Genomic DNA, 16,677 nt, shown 5'->3' with positions numbered 1-16,677 from the left:
CTGAGAACCGTTCTCAACGACGAGATGTGGCCTCAGATGTGGTACTTGGTTAGTTGGCTTTTAATTTTTATCCGATCTTGCATAAAATCCTGTAATATTGTGTAAATTTGCTGAAACGTTTTTTTTTTTTTTAATGTAAAATGTCTGTTTATTTTTTACGAATCTTTAAAATTGATCATTGGTTTCAGAACAGGGGAAAGGGGTTAGATATGAACGTGCAAGAAGCTTGGGCTGAAGGAATTACGGGACGTGGAGTCGTGGTCACGATTCTTGATGACGGATTGGAGAAGAATCATCCGGATCTTTATAAGAACTACGTAAGCCTTATTGTTTATCCTTTTAAATCAATTAATACTAAATCTTTGGATTTAACAGATTTATGGACTTTTCAGTAGAAAATAAATTGAAAAGTCAGTCTTTTATTATACTCGTTGTAATTAAATTTATTCGTAAAATAAATTTACAGAAGAAAATACGAAGTAAAAAATAGATCGAGATTTGTCTCTCTCTTGCATCTAACAGAAAATGATATTTTTAAAAAATAAATTAATAAATTACGCGGTTTATTATTTATTTTATTTTAACAATTCAACAAGTAATAATCTTTTCTTTTTTTTTTTTTAATATAAATCAAAGGCAAATTTGAAAAATCCATTAAAAATTGAAATACTGATTTATCAATTATATAACTATTAAAATTATTATATGAAAATCTATTTTTTCAATAATTATTCTCAGTAACAAAACAAAAAGCAATAATTTTGCAAGTATTTCTTTCTAATTTTTCAAAAGATATCATAAATATCCTCTGCAAGATCTTCAATTTATCAGAACTCGTCCCATTTTACGCAAAGATCGATATTGAGGCAAATACAGGGTAAATCCAACTCTGCAAAAGCGGAAGACAGACGAATCTAGGAACGTTGCCAAAAACGTTGAAACTCTCGACATACCAAAACGTCTAATTCCGCCTAGCTGCATCGTGAAACGTTTCCCTACGTGAAATTATTGCAAAGGAATGCGTGAGGCCACGATTAACGACGTTGAGGGAACAATGGTCCCCTATAAAGCGAGAAATAGTCGCAAAGAACGGGATTGGAAGAATTTAAGAAATCCGAGTTCCGCACCGAAATTGTCGAAGTTACCGACTGAAACTGGAAACCGACCGAGCAGAGTCAAACACTAGACTCGAACCGCACCAGAGAAACGCGTATGTTTACTGGTGAATGGACGGAGTTAATAAGGCAACCGCGAACAAATGTACACCGAGTTTCACAATATCACAGTAGATACGGCTCTCTATAATCAGACCGGGTATACGATAGTCGATATTGGCCCAAAAAAGATATATTTGGTCAATGATGCTGAAATTTTTCTGTTATATCGAATATTAAGTTTGGAATTGTGTACGTATATTTAATAATGCTAGAATTGTGTTTATGATTTTTAATGTTTGATATTGTTTTGTTTTATAATTGTTTAAAATTTATGATAATATAAGAAAGTCGAATTTATTCATTTTTGTAGATTTCTTTCAATCTTCTTCTAATTTTAATTTATTCAATCACTTTTACTTTATTTTTATTGTAATTTGTACAATTTATTACATATAGTTTTTATTATTCAAAAGTTTATTTTTCAATTTTATTATATATTACTATTTTAATTCTGAATAATTAAAGAAAGATTAGATAAGATTTTAGCAATTGTTTCGTCAGAAATTAATTAAGATATTTATTATTTTTTTTTTAAATTGTAGAAAATTAATCTTTCGCGTGCAATAATTTTTTTGAATTATTAAAGAAAAAGAAGTTATATTTTAAATTCCTATATTCCTAAGATGCCTTCATTAGAATTCGTGAATTTTGATATAAATGGTATTTATGACAATGTTGGCAATCATTCTGTAAGAACAATTTGAGAATCAATTTCAAAACTTCACAATGTTTAGGAGCTTTTCAAATCTAATAAAATCTGCTCTTATAATTCATTTCTGAATATTATTTGAAACTGAATAGAAAATATCCGAATTTTCCAGATTTTTTTTCTTTTTGATTTTTTTCTGAAATAGTTGAATACGTACTTCTATTATATTTGATTTTAAAAATGATTTATTTGCTCGCATAGATGTAAAAAATTAATGTCATTTCATAACTTCGGGAGAAGAATTTATTCAATCGATTGGAAAAAAATATTGTATGAAAGGAGTCGAGAACCGTGGCATCGAACTTTAAAACAATCCTCAAACTGCCCGAAGGAAAAAGCAATTACATTGGAACTAGTAGGAAATCGATATTCACTGGAAAGTTCGTAAAACTGTAGCCAAGTTGTATTCAGTAATTACAAAAGTAGTTCATTCCATATTAATTAAACATCTTATCGAATGATATATATATAACAATGTCTTACGATTCGAATTATAAAAGTAGGAAAAGTAGGAAATGTCTTGAAAATATCAAGATCGAAGACAAGAAAAATAAAAAGTTTAAAATGAAAATATTATTAAGATAAAAATATTATATTAAAATGATATTTAAAAGCCTAGGCTTCTAGAATTTAAAAATTAAAATTTGAAAATATTATAATTCAATATACGATTTATTGTTAATCTAAGTCGATAATTTTTAATGAATTTTCAATAAAAATTTTCTTTTTATCAACTTCCCTCAAAATATATATAATAATTAAACTATCTAAAAATATGCTACAGAAAACAACACACAATTGAAAAAATATAAACTTTCTAAAATATAAAAATTCTATCATCTTAAATTACAAAAAAAAATTAGAACAAAATTATTTTTAACAAATTTTGATGTGGAAAAATGAATTGAATATTCCAGGATCCACAAGCCAGCTACGATGTCAATAACCATGATGAAGATCCCATGCCACGATACGATGTTCTAGACAGTAATCGACATGGCACCAGATGCGCTGGTGAAGTGGCTGCAACTGCTAACAATTCCTTGTGCGCGGTAGGAGTTGCATTTGGAGCTGGCGTCGGGGGTAAGTACAGTCGAAGAACAGTTAACCGAAGTGTAAATAAATATTTGTCTCTTATCAAGCTAATTTTCACGTAGAAATTAATTTTAACAGAAAATCGTTGAATATATATTTTAATGAAATGCAATAAATCTTGAGAAAAAGTATTAAATTGATAGAAAATAAGATTCAATTGCTCTTTTCGTGAACATTATGTCAAAACTGTATCTATCAGTCTATTCTAACTTAAAAACTAATGTTTATCTGACAAGTGCATACATATTTATGTACACACACACGAATTGCATTATTCATTGTACAAGAGAAACAGAATTTAGAACGCAAATTTTCTAAAAGAGAAACATACAAGAACATACAAAAGAAACGAAATCTGATCTAAATAATTGAAAAATCTTTATAAAACTTTTGCTTGTTCTGATCTTCTATGAAAATCTCTACGATACTTTCAAATTGAAAATATAAATTTACTTTTATCCCGAATTATTTTATTCGATTTAATTTCATCTTTTATCTTTCCAATTCGAATTTAATTTTAATTTTAAATTAATTTAATTAAAAAATTAAAAATTTAATTAATTTTTGTCAACGATATTCGATCGTATTATTATAGTTTTTAGAAATATAAAATGTTTATTACATATTTTTTGATTAAAAAAAATATTCGATAGAAAGTAAATAATAAAGGGGAAATATTTATCTGTGCAAAGGAGTGAGAATGTTGGACGGAGACGTAACGGATGCCGTCGAAGCAAGGTCTCTGAGTCTAAATCCTCAACACATCGATATTTATAGTGCCTCCTGGGGACCAGACGACGATGGAAAAACCGTCGATGGTCCTGGCGAACTTGCCACTAGAGCTTTCATTGAGGGAATCACAAAGGTTAGTAAATATCTTTTTCTCTTTACAGGTAAATTAAATGTATTGAAACGTGGAGTTTTAAATTAATTAAAGAGCAGAAAAAAACAAAAATGATTCTTCCTATGATACTAAATTAAATAATTTTTCAATCCATTTAGATTCGAATTGAGAATTAACGAAATTGAATAAATTATATAATTTTTATGTCTAGAATGAACAAAATACTATAGATCAAAATTCGCAATATAAACGAATGTTATAAAAATAGTAAAGCATAAAAATAAGGTAAAAATTAAAGAATATCAAAATCATACTGGACGTTTCGTCTCTGAAAGACTGTAATTTTTAAAATTTTGACAAAAATTGCAATTAATTTTGAAATATATATATATATCAATCTCAAAAATATCTCATAAATATATATAATCTCAAAAATTAAGAATTGTGAGAAATTCTCGTCAACCAATCGAATCTTATTATTATTAGAAATCCAGTGCTGTGATACTGGAAGCAATCGACAAAAAATAAAAGGATCGCGTAAAAAGAAATCTATAAACATCCATATATAACAATGGGACAATCTATTTTGTAGGGAATAAAGTTTCTTTTCATGCAAAAATTGGATCCCTTCTTCTCTATTAGACCCGCATGAAAAACAAATAATTCGTTATCCAAATAAAGGAGAAAAAGTCTGGCGCGATCGATAAGATTGGAAGGCCTCGTTCCCCCCGGAATGAAATTTCCAGAGAGATGTATTTCCCCCCAAGCATTTCTCGAATGTTTCCGCGGGACGACAGCGGGAAGGCAGATACCTCGGTTGTTATCTCGATGTTACATGCTTAGATAGTCGGTCGAAAGCAACTCTCTTCGATTACGTTTGTCAGGGAAAACATCCGATCCTTTTTATCTTGCTCTTTAGAGGAGAAATTTCATTCAACTTTGCATCCGACTGACTCATAGATCTTTAAAATAAAGAATAAGTTTGGAGGAGAGAATTGTGCGAGATGGTTATGATAAATGAATTTCAATGAAAATGAAAATTTAATTTTTCGAAAATAATTGAATATCGAAAGGAAAGAAGAAAGTATTTGTTAATTTATACGATTCGAATTATCAGAATAATTATTAATGAAATTTTATAAATTAGAAATTTTCTTTACATCAGATCTGTTTTAAAATTGTATTATTTGAAAATTAATTTTGAGATAAAGTCATTTTTGAGAGATAGTCTATATTTTCGAAAAAAATTATAAAATTTCGCATTTATATTGCTGATTATTCTATACCGATTAAAAAACGATTTCTTCGAAACGATCGATTGCCGAAACTGGTAATTCGATTAAACCACGAAACTGGAGGAACTTCTTTCCCTGGACCAGACTTAATAAGTCGACGAGGCCAGCCCAGAGAAAGTTTCTAATTGGATGCTTTTAAGCGACTTGTCGCCAACTCCGCACCTGCACGCATTACCATTTCAACCTTGCTCGCTTCGAGGGTAGTCGTAAGTCATATGCAAATATCGGAAGGCACTTTTGCTGGAAAGGCACAAGGATGTCGTTAGAAGCGGAAAGTCAGAAGGTAGAGTCGAATTTCCAAAGGAAACGCGCGAATAATTAGCCACGACGCCACTAGAAGGCGCAAGAAAGCGATTAATTAAACATCCTGTCCGCAATGGCGGTATTAAGGGCAACCATGATGTATATTCCAATTGTTCTATGTTTAAAACTGATCATTGATTTTGGCAAGCTCTCAAGAATCTATCTGACGAATTTTGGCTTCACTTTATCTGGAAAATTTAAAGTTTTCATTATATATCTTAAATAACGGTTTATTTAAGAATTTCATTCATATATTATTGATATTATTTTTTTTTATTTCGATATTCGTCTGTTTTTCAGGTTCCATTGTATTTTGTTTTATTCACTTTTTTTATTAATTATTAACCCTCGATATTATTTATTATTTATTAAGTATTAATCGATATTATTTATTAAGTATTAATAAATCTATTGATAAATATTAATTATTTTTAATTTTATTTAATAAAGAAATAAATTTTTTTTTTTGATATTTGAGATAGTATATCATAATATGTGGAAAACATCTATATATAGATGCTTTGCTCTCTTTGATATTATTAAACATTGATCGTTTCTCTTTGTTAATGTTACGTTTGTACCGTGGATTCATTGTTTGCACTATATTACCATTCTTTAAATATTCCTTTTAAAAACTTGCCGTTGAATATTTACGCGGGCAAACTGTTTCCATTGTATCATTCATTTAAGAAGAAATAAAAACATTCAATGGGACTTATAGGGTAAACGTTTATATTCCACAAAAGTTGCTCCTTATTAAATATGAAGGAATAAATTCTGCCTAGAACGAAAGCAAGCTAAACACTCCAGGAATATCGTCGACTGTATTGAGGAAAATACTTCTCTCTTCCGTCCCTTCGTTCTACTGAAATATTTATTTCATAGTTGCTTAAAATATTTTGATAACAGAGTATTCGATTGAATCGGACAATTTGTTATGTAAATAACGGAATGTAAATTTATTATTTATTATTTTGTATGTGAATGATGAAATATATAAATATGAATAAAAATATAAAATTCCAACAAAAATAATAAATATTAATATGAGTTAAATAAAATGGGAGGGAAAATGGGAGAATGTTGTAAAAAAAAAAAATAAATATTCATAAGAAAAAATATTATATGATACAATTGGAATGTCTTACGATAATTTATAAAAATAAAAATATATATATATATAAATACGAATAAAAATAAATTTTAATATAACAAATTAAATGAAATGGAAAAATAATAGATAAACAATAATGAATTTTTAATACTTTTTCTCTTAAAATGATTTAATATTTTATCTAAAATCTCAATAAAAATGAACATTAATATAAAACTAATTAAATGAAAAAAAAAGCAATTAAAATATAAGTAAGTATAAAAAAAAAACTCTCATTTAACAGAGCTCTCTATCTCTATTCTTTTTTTATATTTTTCATTTTTTCTTAATAAGAAATCTTCAAAGATAAGCAAATCTAAATAATTCCACGTTCGATAATATTTAATTATTTTTTATTTTTTATTTTCTTGCCATGCAACAATATTGCCAACTAATGTCCTAATAAAATATGAATTTATCTTTTCGATATAATTACTGTCACTTCTGAATTTAAAGCACTCTTCCTAATAGAAAGCTACCCGTTAAATATTCATAAAGACAGTTTTACTACTCATGGTAGCTTTCGAGTTGGTAGCTTTGTATATCTGAAATGCTTCCAAATTTTCAAGGAATATTTCGCAATTGTCACAGTGGAATAAATTTTCAACTTCTTGAAAAAGTGAATCTACAATAAATTTCATATATATTTGTACTTGTAGAAAAAAGGAATTTATTTACTGAAATATTTCAGTAAATTGATATTTTTATTTCAATAACAGTAATAATTTCTAAATTTGTTTTAAATGATAATATCGAATATTAATTAATTATTTCATTTCATATAAAAAAAATTATTTTTTTTTTATTAACCCATATGTCAATAGTTTTCGATATTGTTCAATTTTAATAATTTTCTAATTTTGGAATAATAAATTAATAAGAAATATATAACTATAGTCTAACTGAACATGAAAATCTTTTGAAATGAAAATAATAAATTTTTAACTTCACTTTTACCAAACAAAAATCAGATTCATTAACATAAAAGTTAAATTTATTAATTTAATAATTTGATGTAAAATAATTGTTGGCATTTCATTTTATAAATGTGTATTATTATAGATTCATGTAACTGTGTCCTAATACTACATTAAAGGAAATCGTGTAGGCACATACATATGTATATGTGCATATACATATATGCAAAACTATAACTGCATTTAACATCTCAGAATTGCGTTTAACACACCGCCATAATCCAATAATTCCGAGGATGGTCCTTTGATCATCGGAACTGTAGTGGTATCGGAAGTGGTACAAACTTGATATTTAACTAGAAGAGGATGCATCAGAATTTGACCTCATACAGATATTTCAACGTTAATAAACACGAATATCATTGTTTCACAATAGATACGTACATTTTAATCCAAAACTGTATATTTTTTCTAAAAATAACCTCTCAACCAATTTTACAAATTTTTGTTGTCTCTTGTACTTCTCATATCCATTCATTCTACCATTCTAATTATTTTTCATTTAACACACATAAAGAAGAAAAATAAAAAACGAGAAAAACTGATTAATTAAAAATTTCTTCCTTAAAAATAATATCGAATAAATCTAAAAACTTAAGACACAAACTTCATCGACAAGATCTCTATAACGAAAGAGAAGTCTTCGAAATTTCACGGAGCCTCGTTAAACTCGTCGCTTTGATCGTCAGGGTCGCAACGGTAGAGGGTCGATTTTCGTCTGGGCGTCGGGAAACGGCGGCAGGGATCACGACAATTGCAACTGCGACGGTTATACGAACAGCATCTGGACGTTGTCCATCAGCAGCGCGACGGAGAACGGCCAGGTGCCTTGGTATAGCGAAGCGTGCTCGTCCACCCTGGCGACGACCTACAGTTCCGGTTCATCTGGGGAGAAACAAGTGGTAACCACCGACCTGCATCATCTTTGCACGACCAGCCACACGGGCACCTCTGCATCGGCACCCTTGGCCGCCGGTATATGCGCCCTCGCCCTCGAGGCCAACAGAGACTTGACTTGGAGGGACATGCAACACATCGTCGTGAGGACAGCGAAACCTGCCAATCTGAAAGCTATGGATTGGGTGACCAATGGTGTTGGACGAAATGGTGAGTTGGATGAAATTTCTTTTACATATTATTACTTATACGTGTATTTATCATTGTTGTATCTGTACAACGTTGAATTTGCTTATGGCATTTACATTATCGTTCAAAATTTTGGAAATTGAATTTTTTTGTGAAATAATAGAAAATGAAGATTTAGAAAGTATGTAAAAATATTGGAGTCATTGCAGAAAGTAATTTTTGTATGAAATGAGAATTATTTAAGTCATTGAATTTACAAAATATTGGAAACAATAGTTTGGAGAAAGTGTATTAGAATTGCAATTAAAAGTGTAATATAAATATTGTTTTATGGATAAAAATTAAATTTTTAAAATAATATTCATTAACAAAAATGCGTTTTGATATAATTTTTTTTTTTTAAATTTCTACTTTTTACTTAGTGAGCCACAGTTTTGGTTATGGCTTAATGGATGCAGCTGCCATGGTGCGGTTGGCCAAAAGATGGCGAACAGTACCAGAGCAACACAAATGCGAGGTGTCAGCACCACATATGGGCAGGTTAGTCAATAAATTATTGTAATAATTATGAAACCAATAAACAAAAATCAAATAAAAGAAAAAAAGATTTAAAGTTGATCATGCAACTTCTTATTTTAACATAATTTAAAATAAACATTCCTAATATAATAAAATTTGACAAAAGAAAAGAAAGATGTATTTTTCGATTAAATTCATACGTGCCTTCATTATTATGGAAATGTGATTTATAGAAAGTTAAGTCATCGAAAAAATATCAAATTTAGGATCCAGTGCCTTTTGTGATATAAATGACTATGTAAGACGTGACGATGCAATTCGATCCATCACTATTTCCGCCACGTACAGTCTGCTTTGCGTTGCTCTGATGACGATAAACTGATTCCAGGAAATAGCTTTTGCAACGCGTGCAAACCCTGATTTAATACCGTCTATTCCAAAGATCGTTCACCCTTCCAAATAGAGAGATTTTATAGACGATGAAAATAACATATTGTACACTTATCAACTATACCACGTCGTAAAAATAGAAATAGAGAAATTGGTAATAATAATAAAATCACGGAATTTCTTATTTCTGGAACTGACCTAAATTTCGTATGTGCGTGCAGGCCAATACCACCAAAAAGCCAGCTAACTCTGGAATTGCACGTCAAGGAGTGTAGCGGCGTTAATTTTCTCGAGCACGTGCAAGTAAGTACTATGTCACTCACTTTAAGCAGTAGGTTAAATAATAGTTTTCGTCTGAAATAGGTTTCAATCACGTATATAAAGGATTTGCTCTTAAATTTTTCTAAATGCCGCTGTTGAATTATTTTTAACATTAACAGTGAATTATTATAAAAATTAATAAATTATTCTCTAAGAATCAAAATATTGTTCACGTTTAAATATCATGATATTTAATTATTTTTACATTATGATTAATAAATTTCCTGAAAATTATAAAAATTAGAGTCAAAATATTTTTGCAATATTGAAACATTGCAAAGTTTGGATATTTATCCATGTTTCTTGAAGATTATACGAATTAAATGAGTATATTATTTTTCTAATTATTAATATATTATGTATATTACACTTTTCACCAGGCAAAGGTTTCATTGATGGCATCGAGAAGAGGTGATCTTCAGATACAACTAACATCTCCACAAGGTACAAAGAGTACCCTTCTTGCAAAAAGGTCACACGACGTCTCGAAGGCTGGTTTCAATCAATGGCCATTTATGTCGGTTCACACTTGGGGAGAAAGACCACACGGCACGTGGAAACTTGAAATCCACAATGAGGGTCGATACCAAGGTAAGTCCATTGTATCCATCTTTTTGTTCCATTCTTTCATCGCCTACGACATTTCCAGATATATCGAGTACAATCTCGTTCGTATCAGAAATTTTCTAAGGCTTTATGTAGAGCTGGGGAAAAATTGATATTTGAAATAGATAATTGGAGATAAATATTTTCAGAAATAAATTTTTTCGAATGATACTAAATTTTACAAAATTTCCTTTGTTGTTTAAAAATTACGTGAAATAAATATTTCATTAACAGTTGTAATAATACTTTAAATAAGCAATATTTAACTTTAACAAAATATTATATTATCGTATATAAAAAAAATTCAATATATTTTCAGTGTTTAAAAATAAATGGAATATAATCTTCGATATTTACTGCGTTTAAATTAATCAGAAAATAAATATTTTATTTACATCAAATTCGAATGGAGATTATGTAGTATAATATTTAATTATGGAAATTTTTTAATTTTAATCTAGTATTTGTTTTAACTTATTTCGAATTTTTCTCAGCTCTGACTTTACATTCTATTTCACAAATTATATATTATTACAATTTATAATCTTGATTCATATGAATATTATTACAACTGTATATGATATCATTTAAATTTTAGAAATAACTATTTCTAAAATTAATAAATATCTTTAAAAAATTAATATTTTCAATAAAAATATATGTATTTTAAATATTATAAATATAGACTAAGTAAATATTCCATATTCTCATAAATATTTTACATTTTCTGTATGTTTTAAATTTTCCAGTTTTATAATAAAAGAGAATATTGAATTCTTTTCAGATAAAATTCACTCGTTAAAAAAAGTATAATCACTTTGTGCAAATGTTTTTACAGGTTCATTAAAATTAATAGCTATATAAAAATTCGTTATTATAATTGCATCTTTGTAAATCGTAAATTTTCAACAACGTCTTTTGCATTAGATATATTCAAGGTACAGGTGTTTGTACATCATCTTCATCACCATTAAAATGACATAGCACGATGAAGTTGCCGAGTAGATATCGAAAGTTTTCAAGTGTATGAAAGTTTATCAACATGGATAAACACTCTCAATATGGCGCATCCTTTGGTCACGAATTGGTCGTTGAGAAGTTATTACACTCTTATTTTATTGATTTTATTCCTTGATATAAATATGTATTAAAAAAATCAGTAGAATCTTCTCACCCTTTTTCATCTCAAATTATTAATTTCTTGCAAATGAAACGACCTAAGAGACTTTTAACGTTGACAAGTTATTATTAATTTTTAAATTAATAAAATTTTCAATATTTATACTTTCATGAACTTCACTTTGAAAACGATATTACAATATTAATTAAACTTTGATTCAAGAAATATTCAATATTCAAATTCATCTGAAAACTTTTCAAAAGTATTAGTTTTAAATTAATATTTAACATTACAAACAAATTATAATGATATAAAAACTTGCAAACCTCTATTAACGTTTCGAATATTAATTTAATATTATCATTTCATCTTTTTCATCTCAAAAAATTTAAATCAAAATTTACCCTTCAAATATTTTTCTACGCGAAAATCAATTATTTCATATACAACGCAAAATTTTTCATAAAATCATGATCCAGATTGACACAGTTCACGATCAGTCCCATAGATTCTAAACGGCCGGCGTAACCATAGCAAGCTGCTATCTTATCATCCGATCTTCGAGGGCATAAAGGGAATTCTCTCGTAAACCGTGCACGTGGGAGGATGGTAAGCTGGTGCATCGCCCCTCCCAGGGGCATAATTCCCCTGTTCGAAGCGTGTTCCGTCGCGATCTCATCCGGCAGGAATCCATGAACCTCTCAAGGGATGTTGACCTTGTGCAAGGGTGGAACCGTCAAAACCATTTCAAGCTAGAACGGCCGTTAAAGCCGATATGCGCATAAAGTTTGAATTAACGCGGGCTTGTAATCCAACAGGGGGTCTCTCTCCATGGTCCGCGGATAGAACCCCGCGCTATTATGTAGCCGTAATATACAGGGTACATTCCCAAGTACCAGGTATTCAAACCATTACACGTTGTGTTTGCGCTGTGATTCCCTAGTATATTGCCGTGAAATCCGCCTCCTCGCAACAACAATATTGCGCTGGCCGACGGGAATTGCACCTGTTGGTCGTCAATGATTTTCTAATCCCTGGCCACTGATAAACTCGATAGCAACACGACTTAGATATACTCGAGTCGTTCGAGGAGATTAGAAAATGTTCTCCTATTACGAAGTATTTGGTTAACGTGAGAATCAAGATTATTGGTTGTTTTTGGATTGTCATATATAAGGTTATTTGAGATTCTTCTTTAGAATTAATTGGGATTTGTATTTGAAACCTGTAAAAGGTAAAGAAGCTTATTTGAATTTCCTGATTTTGTTTTGAAGAAAAAACATTATGAAGAATTTCATCATGAACGAAGAATTAAAGAATATGAAATTTGATATATTTCTTCAGAACAAGAAACAATGTCTTCTAAAATTATTTGTCTTTTAGATTTTTATTAGAATCGTTCGTATTTCATTATCAATGAAAATAATTCAGTAATGAATGTTAAAAAAAGAAATGAATGTGATCAGGTTTTAATTTTAATTCAATGTCTTCTAGGATTTTCTACTCTCTCTACGTTTATACAAATTAATTTGAAAACTTAGCACAGAAAATATTTCCCATTTTTCCATATATATTTGATAAATATAAATATCTGCCTATTTTACCACTAATAATTTACCAATCAACCAAAGCTATATAACGAAACTCTCAAATTTCTTGCCGCCTCCTGAACCCGACGACCAACCAACTCGCCAGGTCGCGCCACGCTTCACGAATGGGCGTTGATATTTTACGGGACGTCAACCCTTCCCGATCGCACGGAATACGCGTTGTACAATCCCGCCGGGATGAACATACCGAGAAGACCATTCGTTAAATCACGCGAGACAGTGTTCTCCAAGGCTCAGAACTCTCTCACGAGCTCGAAGATCAAGCAGAGCCAACACAAATCGGAGAAGCCGGGTAGCCTCAGTCCACCTTACGTGGTGAACGCCCAGATACAGTCGCAGAGGAAGAGCAAGGCGCGTGGCCAGCACAAAAATGGCAAATCGGCCAATAAACCCACCCCAAAGCCAACCGTGCAAACGTTGAGAGGGTTGACCGTGGCGAGAGGGCCTAACGTCGCGGGGGAGGTTCGCCTGATCACGTCCAGGCCGCGAGGAAGAAGTACACCCAGCCCTGTCACGACCACTGTCACCCAAACCAGTCCGCCCACCACCGTTCCAACCACCAAAGTGGCCAGCAGACAAAGAATCGTGGACGTGGCGACTGCCTCGTCTCTTCAGAGGGGTTTGATCCTCTTGGAGCCACCAGCTAAACCTGCCATCAACAACGTGCCAGCCATTTTCCAACAGTATCCCAAGATTCAACAGCTCTATCCATTGTACCCTGTCTATGCCGGGGTTAGAGGAGCCGGCCAGCAACACGCGACCAGGGCCAAGGGGTTGGAATTGCTGCAGGATGAACAGTTCGATTCGAAGAACTTGGATAAGGGTATTCCTCTTTCGTGGCTCGGTTGATGTTAATGTAACGAGCAATCCGTGGATGATTCATCAGATTGTCTGGAAATTGATTGGTTTTCTTTGAGGATTGACGTTTGAAGATGGTTTGGTTTTGTTTTGAAATATGTGTTGAAGTGTTGAGATATGTTTGAAGTTTGTTTGAGATATGTTTTGATTGGAATGAAGATTAATACAACTGGATAGGATGAGACTCTTCTGTAGTATAATTGTATAAATCTAAAATTCTGAGATTTTATTAGGAAAATTCAAATTACTATGAATTTGAGATTGATAAATTTTATAATTTTCTTACATATTTCTATATTGGAATTGACAGTATATTCTTGTGTATTATAAATTACAGTAGAATTGTGCAGAATAGTACATATTAAAAAATATCTTTATATTATTTATCATTGCTGAGCATCCAATTCCATTTATATGATTATATCTTTATAATCTTAAAGAAAATATTTTATAAAATTTTCTCTGTCAATTGAATATAAATCATTCAAAGGAAATTAAGTTAATTCTGATTAATATATGAAGAAGTTATAATAGTTATAATTCAGCTTGTCCCTTGTCATATAAATGGAATTCTACTGTAATTTAATAGGAATATATTAACGTAAGTACAAAATATGAAAATATATTCAAATTATCAACAGGTTTTAAATATACTGCCAAAAACTTGATTTATATTTCAAACATATTTTTGGCTATTTTATGAAAAATTTTATGAATCGCATAAAGAAAATTAAAATAAAAATTTATAGTTATACGAAATTAAATATCCAATTATTGAAAATTATTTCCGGACAATCTAATAGAATGAATAAAATAAAAATTCCAATGTGACAATGTTTTAAAATAATTTTTAATTAAAAAAAATTTTTAGTTAAAAATATTTGCATGCATCATCCATGGATTCACGTTACATGCAATATTCTTTTATCGCATTTCGTAAAAGTAGTAAAATTTATACAATAGAACTGCATCCATGTGTACAATTACAGAATTAAGTGAATCCTTCTGCAATTTACTTTTTTGTGTACCTTATCTTCATTGTTCCTCCATTATTGCAACTGCACTTCAATGTAATCATTGTGGAATTTGTTTTTATGCTCTACATTCTTTTTATTCTTTGTTACCGTGTATCCTATGACCATTGAGATAATTTTTAGGTATTTTTAACAGCCTCTCTTGGATATTTTTCGCTCACGTTTGCTTGTTGCATCGATAATTAGGAAATGTTGTAAATATTATTATATAAAATTTCTCAATACACTGATGTGATTAAAGAATTAAACTTGTAAATTATGCGAATATCAAAAGCGGTAATTTTCAGTAAAAAGTCTATATTTTAACATTGTTAATTTAAATAATATCTAAAATAAATTGCTCCAATATTTAAAACCTTTCAATCATATTTAACATTTTTTTTTTCTTTTAGGAATTTGCATTCATTCTATAGTTAAAATAATCATTTCTTTTTTTATATCTTTTCATTTAAATCATCTACAATTACAAAATAATACAAATTTATACATTTACGATTATATTAATTAAAAATATCTTTAACTAATCATATATTCCTGCAACATAATTTTAATCATGATCGAATTATCATTCTGTTTTTCAATTCTAACAAATTTTGTTGCATGTTCTCGTGTGCCTTTTAAAATATTACTCGAGCTTTTCATTTTAAACGATTAAAATTTAGCTTCTTATAATGGTATTATAACGATTACAAAGTTGTTAAAGGTATTAAGGTAGTCATACATACGCAAGCTATGCCGTTTAATCAAAACTTTCGATAACTTCGTTGCAGATAATGCTTCCCCTATCTGATTCGCTTGTATGCATGAAAATGTGTGTTTATAGTATATTGTAGAAGTATGCTTCAGGCAGTGCATAGTACGCAAACATTAATTACTTGTTAAAATATGTATCATCGAAAATTGATTAACTATCAATTCACCTAATTATTTCAAACGACCATTTAATTAGCAATTATTTATTTAAATATCGTTTCACGAAATACAATACACATTTCATTCAATCTATTAAAAAATTTATCCTCCTCGACGCTTTGGAAATCTGTTTCTCATATAATTTTCCTATAAACTCTACTGCACTATAGATAAGAACTATAATTTGCAGATCATGTTGATCTTTTATAACAGAAATAACAGTCTAGCCTTTATTGGCTTCTAACATTTCTATTATGCCCTTAAGTGAGTTTCATAAAACGTTCTCAGGAGGTACGATAAATACTTTAGGATCATCGTACATTTATCGTAACATATTTTATTGTCGTCCATATACAGGAATTTACGATTACACTTTTGCAGAAAAGAAAAATAAAATATTGACGACGAACGTATAAAAATTTGACTAAAAGCTATCAAAAATCTTGCAAAGAGTTTAAAAGTCGAAAAGTTCAATGAATTATTTAAATTTCCTGCATTATTACTTTCTAAATTTTTTAAATTATTTTTCTTTTACTATTTCTTTATAATTCTGTACCAATACCTTTTTCTTCACGTTATAATTATTATTCGTTGATATATTCCTATATCAACGAATTTTCAATATCAC

The 16,677-nt window shown here is 29.8% G+C and overlaps 1 protein-coding gene across 6 annotated transcripts in view; it reads left to right on the top strand.

The window, feature by feature from the left end:
- LOC102675086 (furin-like protease 1) overlaps positions 1-16,677 on the top strand; it is a 306,104-nt gene that overhangs the window by 258,936 nt on the left and 30,491 nt on the right. For 5 of the 6 annotated variants that reach the window (XM_031508500.1, XM_031508496.1, XM_031508497.1 and 2 more), the window contains 8 exons: positions 189-317; positions 2,844-3,009; positions 3,714-3,886; positions 8,283-8,700; positions 9,102-9,219; positions 9,810-9,891; positions 10,290-10,500; positions 13,331-14,068. In XM_031508500.1, the coding sequence (XP_031364360.1) occupies positions 189-317; positions 2,844-3,009; positions 3,714-3,886; positions 8,283-8,700; positions 9,102-9,219; positions 9,810-9,891; positions 10,290-10,500; positions 13,331-14,068 (2,035 nt within the window). The remainder of the gene's footprint in view (positions 1-188; positions 318-2,843; positions 3,010-3,713; positions 3,887-8,282; positions 8,701-9,101; positions 9,220-9,809; positions 9,892-10,289; positions 10,501-13,330; positions 14,069-16,677) is intronic. The other variant, XM_031508501.1, reaches the window with a different exon arrangement.

Source organism: Apis dorsata, unplaced genomic scaffold (genome assembly GCF_000469605.1).
Source record: "Apis dorsata unplaced genomic scaffold, Apis dorsata 1.3 scaffold_88, whole genome shotgun sequence".
NCBI classification, from domain to species: Eukaryota; Metazoa; Arthropoda; class Insecta; order Hymenoptera; family Apidae; genus Apis; species Apis dorsata.
The sequence above is the reverse complement of the archived record's forward strand: the minus strand, read 5'-3'. Positions and strand labels throughout refer to the sequence as shown.